Genomic DNA, 18081 nt, shown 5'->3' with positions numbered 1-18081 from the left:
AGTAGGTACAACATGATGTTTTCTGTTTATTTACAAAGAAAGGGAGATGTAAAGTAAAGACATCACTATTTGCATTTCTGAACTGTCATTGTCTATGATTGATTTGTCTATGCCTGTATCGCAATTCGGAAGCCATTAAAACCACAAGTTGTATTTTCCAAAATCAAGTTTTATTTACACATCCCAATGTGCCAGTGTAGTTTTCGATTTCGTTGCAAAAAGATAATACCACCGATCAAAGGCCGAGCTGCATATTCATAAAATATAAGAAAATTTTATTTTTATGTTTATTAATTTAACCTTTAAGATTTTTATATTTTATAAGTATTCAAACATTTAGATAATAACGTTAAAAACATTTAAAAATCGAATGAGAACGTTTTCGACTTCTCCGCGGACGAAGTCGCGGGCAAAAGCTATTTGTAAAATAATTAGACTAAATTAGTAAAAGTGCCTACCCAAAGTCATTATTCCACGCGGATGAAGTCGCGGGCACAGCTAGTTAACTATAAAATAAGTAAAATATTTTTTCGTAACAATCGAAGTCATAACAAAAGAGATACTATTTGCATGCTCTGCGCTCTACACTACTCTGTAAAGGATTGACAAACACACATTTGACACTTGACAGCTACGATAAAGCAAAACGCCTGATGATTTCTTCTCGGCAAAGTTTTTTTGGGAAAATCAAAAATTATCAATATTAATGCATTAATACCTAAAACGAAAAAGGGGGCGACCTTCAAAATATTAATTTAAACATTTCCATATAAAAATTATTACTTCATACATTAAATTAACAAAGTTCTCGAAGAAATAAATTTTCCATATGTCTGCATTTTAAATGTTGTTTATCAATTTTTTACGTATTTATTCAAAATTTCGAAAAGGCGGCGACCTAGATCAAGGATTGGGCTACCCTACACAAGTTCCTTTGATGTATTTAAGTCACTAATCGCAGAGCACTCGTGATTTAAAAATATGTCAATTTTAAGGATTCTGTGCAGGACCCCCTTAAATTTTAAAATACTTAGAACACAATCTGAAACAATATAACAATGCACCCACCTGCGGGTAGTTTGGCGGCAGTCTATATGGCGCGGGAGGCACGCTACCCTCGCCTTCAGCACAAGTAATGGGCGCGGCAGGTAAACGCGTAGGACTTTCAGGCGGCACGAACTACAAACATAATATAAATTCCAAAATCTCGAGTCACATTTGCACAGAATACTTTGGATACATGTAACTCTGATTGAGTCACATAAAAAGTTTAAGTAAAATTATTGGGGTATTGCCATCGACAAATATTTTGATATTCGTCCAAGATTTTGATGAACTAACAAAGCAAGCCAATTACCAATTAAATCGTCATAATATTAAACGAGCAAAAGTCCCGAGACAGATAAATAATTTGACGATTTGGAATTTAAGTACGAGTTCAGTACACCAGACAAATAAATGAAAAATCATTTTGACTTTGATGTTGACTTCCACCAGACACGACTCACCTGCTGCTTGGTGATGGTGACCTGCTGCTTGAGGCTGTTGAAGTCGCTGCTCATCTCGCGGTAGCGCTGCAGGCACTCCTGCCACATGCTCGCCATCTCTGCCATCTCAGACCTTTGCTTGTTGATCTCTTCCTATAAACGGACCACTACATCAACCATCGTCAGCTCATTTAGTCGCTAGCTCATTCAGTCGGAGTAAGAAGGTAGGACTCTCTAATTTAAGTACCAGAGGTGAATGGATTTGGCCCACACTCCTCACGATGACTAGACTGGTTTGAAGAGTCTGATGTTTTCACATTTGCCTTTATCTGCCTATTACGGTATCGAGGGGAAAAGTGGGGATAATCATAATCTACTCTGCCGGTACCACGTGACTAACTAAATCAATAAATTTTTGAAAATGAGTAAGTACACAAGTCTGGATGCAGGTCGCTACAAACCGGTCAATATGTAAATCATTAAGGAAGGCCCATGTTCAGCCTTAGATCCTGCGGCTGAGATGATGATGATAGATTTGGCAACATGTTATGTATAAATTGAAGGGTGATAAATAACCATAAGCCGAGCATCGGTATCGCCAACGTCCCGGGCCACGGTCTCGTAGCGCCGCATGCACTCGCGCCACAGACGCAGCTGCGCCGCCGCCGACTCTTGGGCATTGGCTGCCGACTCCTAAAACGTTCAGTAATGGTAAACATAACTTCAGCAGGGCAGTTTTTAGCCTACTAGAGGTACTGGGATTTATAAGGACCAAGAGTGCCTTTCAGTTACTCTAAAGTTAAGTTTTCTTCAAGAAATCTACAGTTAAAATATGTCATTCGCTCACGTGAACGGATTTAGTCTGTCCTTGCGTCGACATTCCTTTGAAACAACGCATCAGTTCTTTCCACAATTTCATCATTTTGTCCATAGCTTCCCTTTGCTCCGCAATTTCTTGCTGCAATAATTATTTTATTATTATAACTCATGACCAAGTACCTACTTGTAATGTAAAATGTCTGCGGATTACTTACTTTGACTACTCTCAGGTAATTGCTCTTTCCGCTAACAGTGCTGTTCTCTCCGTCGGCAACACTTAGCCCTGAATCTCTTTCCCGTTCTGAATACCTGTCCCTGTCTCTATCCCTGTAATCGTCATCTCTCGATGCGACAGATGTCCGCTCGAACCGATCCAAGTTTCGTTTCACGCGACGATCTTTACTCGGCAAATACCGATCACGAGGATCCATGTGCTTCTCTTCATAATATTTGTCTCTTTCATCATAATGCTTCTCCTTATTGTTATCGCTTCTAGCAGTTCGTCTACAATACTTCTCGTCGTCGGGATACCCGTCTCTTGAAACTTCGAAACTCCTGCTGGTTTTCTGATCGTAATACCTCCTTTTATCATTTTCGTAGTGCTTTTCTTTCGCGAAATCTCTATCATAGTCTCTGTAATCTCTGTTATCAGGAGCTCGAGATCTGTAGCCGTGGTCCAAGTGATTCCGGGGATTTTCAGGGGGATAGTCAGGGTATCTGTCATCGTCGACGTTTCTCATCTTTGACCGAGTCATATTGAGTTTGCTGGAATATTTAGCGACGTCTTTGTCGTAACAGCAGTTGCATTTATCTTTATCGGGTCGTGGATTGGCCGATATCCGCTCGTGGCTGTAGACGCGGCCGCGGCAGTTGTCCTGGCTGCGCGTCTTGCACACGTTCTCGCGGGAATGCTCGTGGCTGCGCAGGCGCACAGGGTGGTGGTCTACATCGTAGGAGTCGCGACGGGACACCACTTCGCACTGCAGCGACTTATGGCTGAGAGTTCGAGGCTGAAAGTTACATTTATGATAAAACTAGATACTTATCCACATCTATTTTTAACTCAAACGAACTTACCACAGGGTTAGCGTACGCAGTAGACTTCGCGTTCAACTGGGAACATATCTTCGCAAATGTTTCGAAGAGAACAGCCTGATCAACTGCTGGAGCCACTGCCTCCTCTTTCTTAGGCCTGAGTAATGACAAAAAACGCTTCCTAAATCTTTTGCCATGCGGGTGAGGGCTACGCTTTTGAAGATTGTGGTCGGTTCGTGTCGTATACTTTCACGTCAGGAAAATGCATGAATTTAATGCCCGCCGGGGGGTAGGCTAGTAGGTTATATGGGGCTGTCTCAGTCAGAAAGAGAAGGGCCTACCACTAAACTGACCTGTCCCGTTCCCTAGAGGCGTCGTGATCGTGGCGCCGGCGGTGGCGGTGGCGGTGCTCGCGGTGGCCGGACACGTCGCGCTCGTGCTCATGGCTCATCCGCCGGTCTTCGTGACGACGAGAGTGGCGCTCGCGTTGCCTGCGTTTGACATTTATGTCAAAGCTATTTTTTTAAGCCAAACAAAAAACTGAGGAACACTAGCAACGAATAGGGTACTTAGTCTAATGCCGGCTATTGTCACCTATACTTTACTTGAGTAAGCATAAGTATCTAATGATGAATAGCAGACGTTACCTCTTTTTGTCCCTTTTGATGGCTTCTTCTAAGAAAGCATAGATGAATGAATCTTGATCTTGCGGAATGGAGTCTATAGCGCCGTCGGCCTCCTAAAATACGTAACGTAACGTCTATTAATTGCCACAAGATAACTCCTTAAAGAAGTATGAGCACGTTCCGTTTATTGAGACAAGTACCTGATGCGGCGAAGTGGAGCGTGGAGTCGAGACTAGACCAGCTTTGAGTGCTAAGGAAACGCCGTCCCTTCTGTAGACAAAATATACTTTAGACTTACTGACTGCTAAGGGCTAACAGAGCAGACTACTGTAATGATGTCAACTACGGAACATATTGTAGAAAGATATGAAAATAAATCATACGTGCTGCGCCGATGACGTCGAGGCGAGCGACACGAGTGGCGGGTGTCACCGCGGCCTGGCGAGCGGGACACCGAAGGACTGCTGTCTCGATCTCTGCACGTACAGAAAGAAACTTAAAATGATGACCGCAAGCAAAAAAAAAACTAAATTGGTCGCACTTTCACGATGGCTTCTCAGCTTCCTCACGAAAAAAGGCTCGTATGATAGACCCAACAGAAGAATCCTACCTAAGTAGATTGCTAGTTTCCCTTCTACTTGGTGTAATATTATACTTAGCAGCATTGCTCATAAAAGAAAGTAAATGATAAAATGGATAATATAAGGAAAAATAAAAGGAATAGCAGGAACCTTTTGGGGTCCACATTGTCTCCGGTGACGGCGACCGTCTGTGCCGTGGGAATGTCTTGGAGGCTCGCCTTGGCCGAAGAAACGCGCATCACTGTTGCTTGACAACCCTATGTGAAATTAATAATTATATTTCCCTATTTTTTACCAATAGAGAATGCAATAGTGAACTCATGTTTAGTGCATGCAAGAACTGAATCTCTTTCTTTCTAAAACCAATCTGTTTGCTTCAAACACATTCATAAAGACTCACTGCTCGCTACACTACAGCAATGATGATGAGAGAATACACCTCGCGCACCACTCCAGTATAACTGGTGGGAACAGAGTAACCGAATTTTACCTAACAACTCGCATCAACAATACCTACTTGACGTCTTACGCCCGTATTCACAAACACTATGTACTTACTATGAGGTCACACAGTGCGCGTGGACGCACCAAGGTGACACATGAACCAATCATAAGAGCTCTATTTAACGCTGTGCGTTCGATTTTCTGGCTTCACATGCAAGCATCGTTTGTAAATACGAGCGTTATTGCTGAATCACGTGGCTATATGGTCATGGTATACCAATCATACTTACGCTTGTAGAGTCATCCGTGGCTATGGAGTTCGAGTCGTCCAGTCCTTCCCGCTTCTTCCTGGTGCGCTTGCGTTTCGAGGCGTCGAATACTTTGAACAATTTTTTACTATCGCTCGACTGACACTCCATCGCAGGTAATCGATAGGATCACGCGACATCAGACTAACAAAACTACACTAAAACAGTACTTTACTATTTTCATCGCTGTAACTTAAAATTGGGATATAGAATACCTATTGCTATCGTTATACGAAAAGGGAATTTTAAATATAAATCTAACCAAACATTCACGGATAGTGATGGGTGACAAATCAGTAGGAATAGTTGAATAACGAATTTTGAGACACATGTCAATTATTCTTAGCTGCCAGAAAAATATGATTCATTCTGATAAGAATGCGACGCACTGCATCGACTGCATCAGAATATTCAGAATCCTAAAAAAATCGGTTTTGTAAAACCGACTGATAACAGGATACTTTATATCCCGAATTTTGACAACCCTATGTTCCCGTTGAGTCACACCATTTTGTGTAACAGTTATGCAGTTACCCATTGGTAAAAAAATTACTTATAGTATCACAAACGGGCCACGCGCGTTAAAATTCTTTGATTTTCTGTTATGCCCAACGGTTGACTGGAAGATGAGAATGCCATATGGCATTAAGTTCGCCTATTTTACTTCTTCCAATCTTACCACAAATTCACGCAGAAACTGGGAACTACTAAAACTATTCCATCATCTTACTCCACTATTAATGAAAACCCTTGTTAGGCAATGGGGATCGAACCCATTGACTTTGAAAAATAATAGGAAAATAAAAAAAATTACTTATCTTTCATACAATCTCATTTCCAACTCGACAGAACTTTACTTTTCTACATGGACAGCATTTTTACCTAATGCGTGCAGTGAAAGCCAGGCAGTTCAAGAAAAGCCAACAACATTAATTCATTTTTCTTATGTTTACTTCCAAGTTTTCCCTATCAAAGCGACCATTTTCATTTAAGTTCAAGGAAACCCTTTTGAAAGGCAGTTCTAAATTTAAATTACGCGCCAAATTCCAGTCATGTGTATTTCTTGTTGAAATGTCAAACTGTGCTTATATTTCGCGCCAAAATAAACTTTACTTCTGTGCAGATTTTTTGTTGCAAAGTTTTACCAAACCTAGCAAATTAAATAGTTATTCGCATAATAAAATAAATAAAAGGAATAGCGCGCGCCTACAATAATATAGCATCAATTTATTTCTCCACTAGCTATTTTGCCTTGTGTTTCTCTGCAGGAGCAGCAGTTACAGGCATAAGAAAAAGTTTTATAAGTAGTGTTTTACAGCTCAGCACGTTTTGCAGTTAGCATAATAATATTAAAATCTCAAATAAATAATATTATTTTACTCTTTTACTATATTATTTTATACAGGCAGGGCATATAGTACGCAGAACTGACGGCCGATGGGGCAGCAAGGTTCTGGAATGAAGGCCGCGTACCGGAAAACGCACCTACAAGGTGGACTGACGACATCGTAAAGGTAGCAGGGAAGCGCTGGATGCAGGCCGCTACCAATCGATCAACGTGGAAAGCATTAGGGGAGGCCTATGTTCAGCAGTGGACGTCCTATGGCTGAAATGATGATGATGATATTATTTTATCCTTGGGGGAGGCCTTTGTCCAGCAGTGGACGTCTTTCGGCTGAAACGAACTCTTTTAGCGACGGAAAGGGTGCGTCTACTAGGTATACAGGTACATAACAGGTTTTCTAACAAAGGGATAATATACTAGAGGGTAGGGCAAAGGGTTTTTATTTCATATTTTTTCCCCTCATTTTAATTATTTTTTGTGTGAATAGAAATGAGTTATCAAAACAATAACAAAAAATATATTATCCCCCAATTTACGATAAAAGAAATAAGGCCCCAAAGGTAATTTTAAAAATTCTGATATACTTGCTTCTGTTTTTATTTTAAAATGTGAATTTTAAACGAGGTGTACAAAATCATAAAATGCCAATTCACAAAATAAATAAATAAAATTCAGATTCAATTTCAATATATTATAGATTATTGTAATAATTCACATTAAACTTAATTAAAACTTATAGCCCACATAAGCTCCTCACACTCTCCACTACGTATTCTCTTATAGACAAAGGCGCTAAAGGTACTCGGTATAAAATCTCCATCATAAAACCAATAAACAGATTCAAGTCCCATTTTATTATAAAAATCAAAATTACGAGTTATAATACATCTTTCTTCGATCGAACAATAGAAATCGTAATGCACATCGACATTCTCGTAAATAAATCATCACGGACATAAATAACAAAACCGGAGGGGCTAACAGTCCGGCCGGCGCCCCCTATGTACACGGCGCGTGACGTCACACTCAGTCGCGCGCCTGCGCCAGCGCGAACAGCACGCCCGCCAGCTCGTGCGCCACCTTCTGGTCCAGGATCTGGCTCATCACCAGCGCCAGCAGCCGCCGCTCGTGCCGCCGCAGCAGCGGCCGGTTCTCCGCGTGCCCCGCCAGCCGCCGCAGCGTGGCCGCCGCGCGCCGCAGCATGTCCAGCGACGTGCCCATCGCGTCCGGGTTGTCGCGCAGCGCCGCCACGCCGTGCTGGTTCACCACGCCCAGCGCCGCGTGCTCGGCGCGCTCGATGAACGCCACCAGCTGCGCCACGGCCGCCGCCTGCGCCGCCACCTCGCGCGCCGCGCCGCCGCCCGCGCCCGCCAGGTAGTGCAGCAGGTTCACGGCGAACTCGCGCACCACCGGCCGCTCCGGCCGGCACAGGTCGCGCGCCAGCCCCGCGCACAGCGCGCCGATGCGGCCGCGCGGCGGCGTGGCCAGCACCAGGTCCACGTTGGCGTCCGTCACGCACAGCTTGCACAGCGCCTCCAGCGCCAGGCGGCGCGGCGACAGCGGCGAGCCGGCGTGCGCGGCGGGCGGCGCGTCGCCGGCCACGGCCGCCGGGCACACGCTCCAGTGCAGCAGCCCGTCCAGCAGCGGCCGCGCCACGGCCTCGGGCTGCGCCGCCAGCTCCACGCCGCCCGCCACGTTGGCGCAGCACACGAGCGCGTCCTCGCGCAGCTGCGCCAGCGCGTCCCACCACCACTCGGCGGCGCCGCGCAGCGACGAGCAGCAGGCGTCGGGCTCGGCGTCGTCGCGCGCCGGCTCGTAGGCGCGCGCGCGGGCGGCGCGCGGCGCGTGCTCGTGGTGCAGCAGCAGCAGCTTGCCGGCCAGCGCCAGGAAGGCGCCGGAGCGCGAGAACTCGGCCTCGTTGCCGGGCACGAACGTGAGCCCGCGCAGAATGTTGGACAGCGCCACGCAGCGCTTGGCGAGCGCGTCGCGCGTCTCGTCCACGAGGTTGAGGCTGGGCTCGTCGCGCGTGTAGCACTCGTCCTCGTAGTCCTCGAGGCGGCGGCGCTTGAGCACGCCGGCCGGGTCGCGCACCTGCAGCGCGGGCCGGCGCTCGCGCTCGGGCTCCAGCTCCATGGGCTCGGCCTCGAGGTTGTCCGCGTCGGGCGCGGCGGGGGCGGGCGCGGGCGTGGCGGCCGGCGCCGGCGCGGTCGACGCGGTCGCCGCGGGCGCCGGCGGGCTGGGCGCGCGGCGGCCGGGCAGCAGGCGCGCGAAGGGCAGGTGCAGGTAGTCGGCGCGGAAGCAGGGCACGAGGTGCGCGGCGGCGGGCTCGGCGTGCTGCCAGGGCTCGAGCACGTCGTCGAGCGCGGCGCGCGGCGCGGCGCAGGGCTCGGGCGCGAACAGCTCGTCGCCGGCGCGCAGGGTGACGGGCTGGCGGCGGCGCGTCTCGAGCGTGTAGTTGTCGCCGGCGAGCACGCGCACGCGCTCGGCGGGGTCGGGCGGCTCGAGGCGGCGGCGCGCGGCCCGCGGCGGCGTGGGGCTGGCGGGCCGCGCGTACCAGGGGGTCTCCTCCGTCGTCGGCGCGTCGAACACTTCACTTAAACTTCTGTAAATTAATTAGGGTGGCGATCAGCACAAATGTTACGAGTTTCATTCATAACATTAACATTAGCAATTTGTAAATTCAAATCCCGCTAACCCCTCATGGTAAGCTAAATATTATGGGTTCACTATAATGATCTAGCGTTCTTCGGATTAGTCGCAAAATCACAATTGGGGTGATATCGAGTCCGAGCGCCTCACCTGTGAAAGTGTTCCAACAGCAGGTCGAGCAGGCCGGGCATGTGCTGCAGCCCGAAGTAGCCTATGCAGTTGTCGTCGAACAGCAAGATGTTGAGGATGTCGAGCGCCCAGCACGTCTCGGCCAGCAGCCCGGACTTGAGCGCCATCATGATGCGCCAGGCGTCCACCGGCGCCACGTCGGCCTTGGTGAGGCGGCGCCGCTTGTCGCCGGTGGGCAGCGCCGCCTCTACGCATTCCGCGGGGAACGTCATTTCTCGCTTTATCTGCCCGCCCGCCATTCCTGACGGTGTGCTCTGTAAATAAACGTCGATTCGTCAGGGATTTACGGCAATATCCATAGGTATTCAAAATACACCTAACCTCGAGTGGCGAGTAAACGTTTGTAGCATGTTTCAACCAAATCAAGATTTGATGTTCATATTTATTGATCGTTTCAAGCATCTCCCAGCGTTGCCACATACTGAACTACTAACCACTGCCAGAAGTTTCCAACAATGTATATCATACATACAGGGTGACAGGTAAAGCGATACATTCCTTGAAAGGGGTTAAAGTAGAGCTTATTTGCAGTCATTTAAGTCATATGACACCATGTCCGAAACTTGTTCATTTCCAAGTTATTCAAGATTTAAGTATTTTTTTTAAAATCTCCAGTTTTTATGTTAAAATGTACCCTTGTAATGAAGAATACGGAATAATGTTAACTTTTTTGTTGTATTCGTATAGCTAAATAATAAGATTGACATTTTAAATTAAAATTTGCAAGAAAGAATCGTCATTACTCAAGTAAAAGCTAAAAAACCATGTATTATTTTGCAAAAAAAATATGTTTTAGGTAATTAAACGAAGAATTTCCAAGAAAAAATGTATGGAATGTTGTGTACAAATTACAGAATTTAGTTCCTTGATTCATTAGCTATTCAAAAAGGTACAGGTGTTTAACAAACACTACAAAAAAAATAATTATGTAGTGTTTGTTAAACACCTGTACCTTTTTGAATAGCTAATGAATTAAGGAACTAAATTCTGTAATTTGTACACAACATTCCATACATTTTTTCTTGGAAATTCTTCGTTTAATTACCTAAAACATATTTTTTTTGCAAAATAATACATAGTTTTTTAGCTTTTACTTGAGTAATGACGATTCTTTCTTGCAAATTTTAATTTAAAATGTCAATCTTATTATTTAGCTATACGAATACAACAAAAAAGTTAACATTATTCCGTATTCTTCGTTACAAGGGTACATTTTAACATAAAAACTGGAGATTTTTAAAAAAATACATAAATCTTGAATAACTTGGAAATGAACAAGTTTCGGACATGGTGTCATATGACTTAAATGACTGCAAATAAGCTCTACTTTAACCCCTTTCAAGGAATGTATCGCTTTACCTGTCACCCTGTATACATTTAGGCTGAGTGAGACAACACTTTAACTTAGACAAACGTCAAAAATCTGTCAAACTCCATACAAAAAGCACCGGTCATTATTATGGTTAAAATACGATGGTGCAACTCAGCGTTATTAGTATATTTTGCTCATATTACACATTTATCACAAAGAGTAATAATGTGGTGTTGTCTGTAGACCCAGATCAGTTTCAAGAAGTTGGTGATAGAATTTGCCTTAGGTCTAGGAATCTAGATGCTATTTATGCTAAGCTTTTCATGTCCGTAGTTAGTGTTCAGAGCGACAACGCAAGAAATTGGTGAAAGCAGGCATGGCATGCTATGAAGGCAGGACTCATGAGTGTGCGAGGGAGTAGGTTCCACCCACCACTTTGCCCGGCAGATTTTTTTCTCGGGTAAGCAAAAAAAGAGTTAGAAATAGCTCCTTATGTTGCCCAGTCGGACTAGGATGCGCGCCATGATAAAATCTTATCGATCATTTTAGACGACAAACGTATAGGCTTATCACGTAAAATCGATAAAATGGCGCGATAAAAGCTTAACACGGCGAGCATCTTAGGCCTCCTGGTACTTTTTTATTCACCGTAGTAAATTAAAGACTCAATGTTTGTAGATGAAACTTTATTTATCACATCCACTGCCGTGGTGGTTGCAACAAAAGACAATGCCGGAAATTGGCGTCTTTTTTTTCGCGCGGCCATCGATCAAACCTTGTTTTTTTATTCCAAAATAGTGTAATAAACCAAACTTATTATGACATGTACCTATACCTCTAAACTCAGTCTGAACTGAGTTACGAGCCTTAGAAGTTTGATGATTTTACATACTAGAGTTGCATTTTGTGCGGATCTTTTGTAAGAAATTGCAATCTAATAGTAAAAAAAAAAAGACGCCACCTTCCATACAAAATCTGGCATTGCCATTTGTCTCAACTGCCACGTCAACATGGCTGAGGGCGATGTGGTGGTTGTGACCTTATATGGGGGGTGGTGACATGAGGTGAATGAACTCACGGGCGATGGCGCGGCGGGGTAGGGCTCGTGCGAGGGCCGCGGCGCGCCGCCCCACGCCGCGCCGGACGTCTACAAAGCATCCACACAGCTTGGTTACTAAAGCCTGGTCCGTGAGCACGTAGAATCCCGTCCAATGACCCCAAGCTACCCATCCTTATCGCTCGCGCGTAATTATATTGCTGTCGCGACTGTGCGACGGGCGCCCGCAGTGAGTGTGCGAGCGCGACAGCAACATAATTACTTTACCACTAGTACCACTCGCCGGTTGGACACATGAAACCACCCACGTGACCAAAATATTTATCGAAGTATTTCACGTATCGTTTATAGAAACACCGAGTCAACCGAATGAATAGGCTAGATGACAAAATTTCAATCATATTTTTTCCGTCAGACAGATAATTAGAAAATATTAGACTCATATTTTTTATTTTTTTTTCATAATTTAATAATAACTGAGCTACATCGAGTTGAAATGGCGCGTTACGTCACGCTTGAGTAGATTTTTTACTCAAAAGTGACGTCACGCGACAGTTTTTTTTATTGTTATGCATAATTGTAACTCGATATAATACAGTAATTATTCGATTATGAAAAAATTTAAAAAATGTGTCCAACATTTTTTTATTATCTGTCTGACGGACTAAATATAATTTCGATTTCATTACCCAGTCATCATTCCTATTGTTACACCGTGAGTGATCGCATCGTGATTTAAAATGTGAGTAATGTCATAACGTGAATGCATTACATTCACTATGGAACTATAACTTTTAAGTAATTCATTCACATTCCCAATTACTATTGACATGATATTGAATCAAGAACTAACTGCGATATTATGTATCCGAGTTATTTTAAAATCCCACAATCATGGTAAACTAATTCACAAGATTTTTCACCACTAATTCGACCATGATTGTGAGATACTGCAGTTAATATAGAAAGAAGCAGAGCGAAGTGCAAACTGAACCTATAGCATTGTTCGCATTAGTAGAGTAATTTAGGCGAGTGGTGAGTAATTTAGTATCTAAACGTGCCCGAACACCAAAAATGTAAGCGAGTCCGAACCGGACGGTTTAACCAAGTTTTTACAAAAACCATTTGTGCAGCTGCCGACAAATTAATTGTAAACTGCACTGTACTCGACCAAACTGCGTACGGTTTTTAGTCAGTTTAGTTACTTAAGGCCATGATTTCCCAAATTGTCGATATTTGACCGATTTTGTTTGCAGATAGTTTCTAAATGAAAAGATATTTTAGCAAACAAAAAATTGTAGGAGTAAGTTAATGTCTTTAACTAGGGCGACAACTTTTCCAAAACACGATATTGCATAGTTTGTCCGATAAAAAAAAATCCCAAAGAAGTACTTCGACGGCTTTTTTGTTTTACTCTCATATATTCATTTTTAACATTTTACACTTAAANCCCCGGCCCGGCCGTCGGCGCGCCCGGGCCCGGCGGCCCGCCGCCCGGCGCGACCGGGCCCGCGTACCCGTCCGCCTTCGCGAAGTCCGGGTGCCGTCGCGGCGTGCCCGCGGGCGGTTGGACTCCCGCGCCCGCTCCGATCGCCTTGCCGCCGTACTGTGGGCGCGGTGGATGGCAAATTAGTGATGTTACTATGGTGGCTCGAAGACCCCGCTTTCGAACGTTTGACCGTGAGTTAAATCTAGCTGTGGCAGTTTCTTCATACATTGTAACATTGTTTTTAAACACTGGATTTTATAAATACATAAGATAAAAACTCAACACTGCAATAAAGTATTTTCTTCGAACTTCATTCCAAAATAAATATTATTTTCAGCTCTTATTAAGGATATACCTGAACTAGATGTTAAGAAGTCAAACGATCGAAATGATAATGATGGTTTCAAAATACAGGGTCTATCGAAAAAATAACAAAAACGTGTTGATACACTGTGCAAGTGCACCCAAAATATGGACGATTATTTTGATGATTTTATTACTTACAAACGATTGACTCGATCAAATGTTTTAAATATTAAAAATACATACAAACATGATATAAACATAATACACTCGATTGAGTCATACCGTAATTAAAAAGCTACATAACCATACTTATAGCTAAGCTTACATGAAATATGTGAAAGCATGCACATGATTTAGTGATCAAAAATTTGTCGTCAGATAAGCCACCACCACACACTCTATACCTTTACTTCCATATTGTGATTATTTGTTAAATTTTGAAAGAGCCATCGGACGAAATAAAATTTTGAGCCGTCGCCGGGGCGGATGCCCGACGAATAACAATCGTTAAGCCAATTAATTAATCACACCGCAAGCCAATTTAGTTAAACGAAAACAGAAGAAAATTAACAGTGATAGCTTAAAATTTTGTCAAGCGAGTGGTATTATTCAAAAATAATTAAATGAAGCCAAAACCACGGATGAGATTGACGTCCCACCTCGATAGTCGACACGAATACATATTCATTTGACTCGTACTTGATATCATTTTAAAACTCATTTCGGTGGATGAACTGAATCGCCATCAAATATGGTTTTATCGAATGATCGAATCAAATGAACAATCTTATCGGCAAATAGTCAAATCGATTGTTCTCATATCTAACGAATCGTTTACGGCGATAGCATGATTCTGCTTCTTTCTATTTACGTAGGATAAAACTGTTGATGGCGTGAGCGCACGTAATTAGAAAGGGACAGATAGTGCGACTATATCCGAAACGATACGTAGATACGAGGCTACTTTTGCCAGGATTTCTATATTTCCGGCTTTGTCTCTCGCACCCATTCAGAGGTGGAATTGTGTAAAGCAATCGTAATCATTTGACAGTTCATAACGTACGATAAAGTCAGTTAAACAAAGCGTTTGACAGAATAATCGTACGTTATGAACTGTCAAATGATAACGATTGCTTTACACAATTCCACCTCAGAGTCTGACAAGAGCGATAGATAAAGCCAGAAATCGCATCGCCGAGTAGCCTAATCGAGTGGACGCTTCACTATCGATAATCGAGGCGGGAGTGCTCGCGGTTCCGTGCGGGTGAGTATGACCGGTCGCCAATCGATGGGAAGCGGTGTTGAGTGCGTGGTACAAACGGGGCGTCCGTACGTAGGGGACACGCGGGGAGGGCAGCGGCGCCACCAGCTGCCGCGCGAGCTGCGAGCTCATTATACCAGCAGCTTGGCCCTGCCCGCCCGACACCTACACACCACAACAGAGCGTCAACACTACGGCACGGCGGCAAGTGACGTCATCGCTGCAGCGATGTCTACGCTGTGTACTTGAGTCCACCGAGAGGGAACTTTCATTGGTGGATGGAATCTTTTGGATCAGTATAAGCCCTAAAACTTGGAAATGGTATTCCTGTATCTCCTATTTCCTTTACACTAAAGAAAAAAGAAGCTTAAATTTATAATGTATGTTTTATCAATGTATAAAATAACTTATCACATAAAAATTTCTAAGTCTTATTTCATCCATGCAGAGTTTAAAAGCTACATTTTCTAATCATACTATTCTAAGATATAATTTGGTTTCCAATACATATCCTATTCGATTCCAAATTAGATGGTAGAGGTAGAGGGAATCATTTTAAAGTCATGCCCTGACACAGTATCACAGTACGATACGTAAAGCACATTTCTGCATACGTCCACAATAATTGCTTTCATGCAGTCCATGCACGGAAGACATACACTGACATTACAAACATACATCGTATAATAAATATTGAAAAATTCTCTAGATAAAATAATAAAGCAAATATAGGGGAATTAACAATAACAAATATTTTGACTTTAATAATACTAGATATAGAACTTGCATATCAAAATAGGTCGTGCATACAGTCGTACCTATCATCCTATTTACTAACTGAAACTGAAATTCATTTTTGGAAACGATTTATCTTTACTTTCCTGGCAAATGTTGTTTTCCAAAAATAAATGTCAGTTTTCATTAAAACAGGGATTGATCAGTGTTGGCTAGGTAAAGAAGAATCATGGTATTCAACAATTCAACATGCATCGTAACAAGCAATAGTTTGACACTGAAAGATTTTAAACTTATAAAATACTAAACTAGCCAAGACTGACAATTAGTAAAGTTGGATCATCGTAAACGCCTCCATCCTAGTGATTTTCCTATCCATATAATGAAATTGATTGATTTAATATATATTTTATTTTGACACTAAGATTCGGAGTTGCGCGTACGAAGTTTCAATCGTATTCAGTGCCGTAACTAGGGCCCAGGGCCCAAGCGCAGTTATAGCAGCTAGCACAGGGCGTAAAGGCTAGTTACGGCACTAATCGGGGTTTAACGCAGTGTGTGCACTATTCTATACAATTTTTTTATGCAGAACAAAGTAGGTATTTGACCGCAATCGCGCCTGATAAGTGAGATTCAGTCTAGGATGGTACATATCTGCTCTGTGTCTATTCATATCGCCTTGAAAAGGCCTGAATTAATGTTTTCGGGAAAGACAGCAGCAGGCAGTGAAATATTATACAAATTTTTCAGTTTAGGGTGGATTCGACCAAACAAGAGTAAATATTAATCTTACTAATATTATAAATATTATAAATGCGAAAGTTTGTATGGATGTTTGTTACTCTTTCACGCAAAAACTGCTGAACGGATTTTGATGAAACTTCACAGTATTATTGTTTATAACCCAGAATAACATATAGTCTATAATTTATGACGATCTATGATACACTAAATTTCACATAAATCATCAGTTTTGACATAATTCCCATACTGAAACTGTCAATGTGCCAGTTATACCAGGCCTGTTCATCTACACGAGTTTGCATCGAAAACAAAACACGCGCGACTACACCTCTTGAGATATCTAATCGACAGGACAATCACGGGCCTTAAAATTAGTACGGAAAGGTACGCATTTTGAGTAGTGCACATTCTGCGTCCGACCCACTGATATTAACCTAAGTAAATCGTAAACTATAAGTTCACTAGCTGACCCGGCGAACTTTGTTCCGCCTTAATGGCAATAAATAAGCAGACTTTTTTTTTATTTCGAACGTGATAAAAAGTATGTCCTTCTCCTGGCTCTAAACTACCTCCCTGACAATTTTCAGCTAAATCGGTTCAGCCGTTCTTGAGTTATAAGTGGAGTAACTAACACGACTTTCTTTTATATATACAAGGTGGAAACGATAAGTGATCTCACTCGATTATTTCTAAACTATACAAGATATCCATAAACTGGTTACTGATCCTGAAAGTGCTTTAAGAGCTCTATCCAATGGTACCAATAATAGGTTACCAAATTAACTGGATCTATCTGAAAATTCAATGTTTCCAGCTTCCATACATTTAGCACAGCAACAGTCATGGCACTCATGTCTTGATAATATTATAGCAAGTAAAGCCTAAAACCAATGTTTTCCATGAATAATTTTAAATAAGAATGCAATTTACGAGTTCATTTTAAGTGTTTATTGTTAAATAAAAAAAAATACTTTTAATTTTGTTTGGCTGACATACATTTAGTATGGAGGCTGAAAACATTTAATTTTCGGATAGATCGGTTAATTCTGTAACCTATTATTGGTACCGTTAGATACAGCTCGTGAAGCACTTTCAACATCAGTATTTCAGTAACCAGTTTTTCGATATCTTGTATAGTTTAGAAATAATCGAATGAGATCACTTATCGTTTCCACCCTGTATAGATAACAGCAGTTTGGGTTGCTCAGATGTTTGGGACTCACCTCGTGCGGAGGTTGGTGCGGCTGGTGCGGCGGGTGCGGCTGGTGCGGCTGGTGCGGCGGGTGCGGGTGCGGCGAGTGCGGCGGGTGCGGGTGCGGCGCGCGGTAGTAGTCGGGGTAGGGCTGCGCGGGCGGCGGCGTGCCGGCGGGGGCGGGGCCCGCGCCCGCGCCGCCCGCGCCCGGGCCCCCGCGGTAGCCGCCGCCGTAGCCGCCGTACTGGTACTCGCCGCCCGTCCGGTACCCCCTGGATAACCATGCAAATTCATATTACATTTTTGTTACAAATCAATTACCCAAAAAAATATCAAAATTAGCATTTTAACCACATTCAAGTTTAAGTTAATGTAAGTATTATTATAAAAGTTATCCATTAATTTTCTGATGTGTGGTTACCCTAATACGAATAGTTTGACCACAGAATAAATAATAAATAAATATCCTTGGACATTTAACACTGCGCTTCTAGTCCCAAAC

At 43.3% G+C, this 18081-nt stretch overlaps 2 protein-coding genes across 2 annotated transcripts in view; both read right to left on the bottom strand.

Annotated features, from left to right (window-relative positions):
• Positions 1-562: 562 nt before the first annotated feature.
• On the bottom strand, positions 563-5664 carry LOC114359975 (zinc finger CCCH domain-containing protein 13-like). The gene is made up of 13 exons (XM_028314523.1): positions 5283-5664; positions 4699-4805; positions 4351-4443; positions 4168-4237; positions 3989-4080; positions 3695-3832; positions 3384-3498; positions 2522-3316; positions 2335-2445; positions 2064-2180; positions 1509-1640; positions 1069-1179; positions 563-592 (listed from the first exon to the last, which is right to left on the bottom strand). The coding sequence occupies exons 1-13, from the start codon at positions 5409-5411 to the stop codon at positions 563-565; spliced, it is 2040 nt and encodes a 679-aa protein (XP_028170324.1). The 5' UTR covers positions 5412-5664.
• Positions 5665-7315: 1651 nt separating this feature from the next.
• The window catches only part of LOC114359982 (trithorax group protein osa), a 47732-nt gene continuing 36966 nt past the window's right edge, over positions 7316-18081 (bottom strand). The window contains exons 13-18 of the mRNA XM_028314532.1: positions 17611-17851; positions 14981-15073; positions 13315-13458; positions 11874-11942; positions 9445-9737; positions 7316-9247 (exon numbers count right to left, since the gene is read on the bottom strand). Coding sequence (XP_028170333.1) covers positions 7672-9247; positions 9445-9737; positions 11874-11942; positions 13315-13458; positions 14981-15073; positions 17611-17851 — 2416 coding nt within the window. The 3' untranslated portion in view covers positions 7316-7671. The remainder of the gene's footprint in view (positions 9248-9444; positions 9738-11873; positions 11943-13314; positions 13459-14980; positions 15074-17610; positions 17852-18081) is intronic.

This window comes from Ostrinia furnacalis, unplaced genomic scaffold (assembly GCF_004193835.3).
Source record: "Ostrinia furnacalis isolate ACB-3 unplaced genomic scaffold, ASM419383v2 OfSCF4779, whole genome shotgun sequence".
Taxonomy (NCBI): Eukaryota; Metazoa; Arthropoda; class Insecta; order Lepidoptera; family Crambidae; genus Ostrinia; species Ostrinia furnacalis.
The sequence above is the reverse complement of the archived record's forward strand: the minus strand, read 5'-3'. Positions and strand labels throughout refer to the sequence as shown.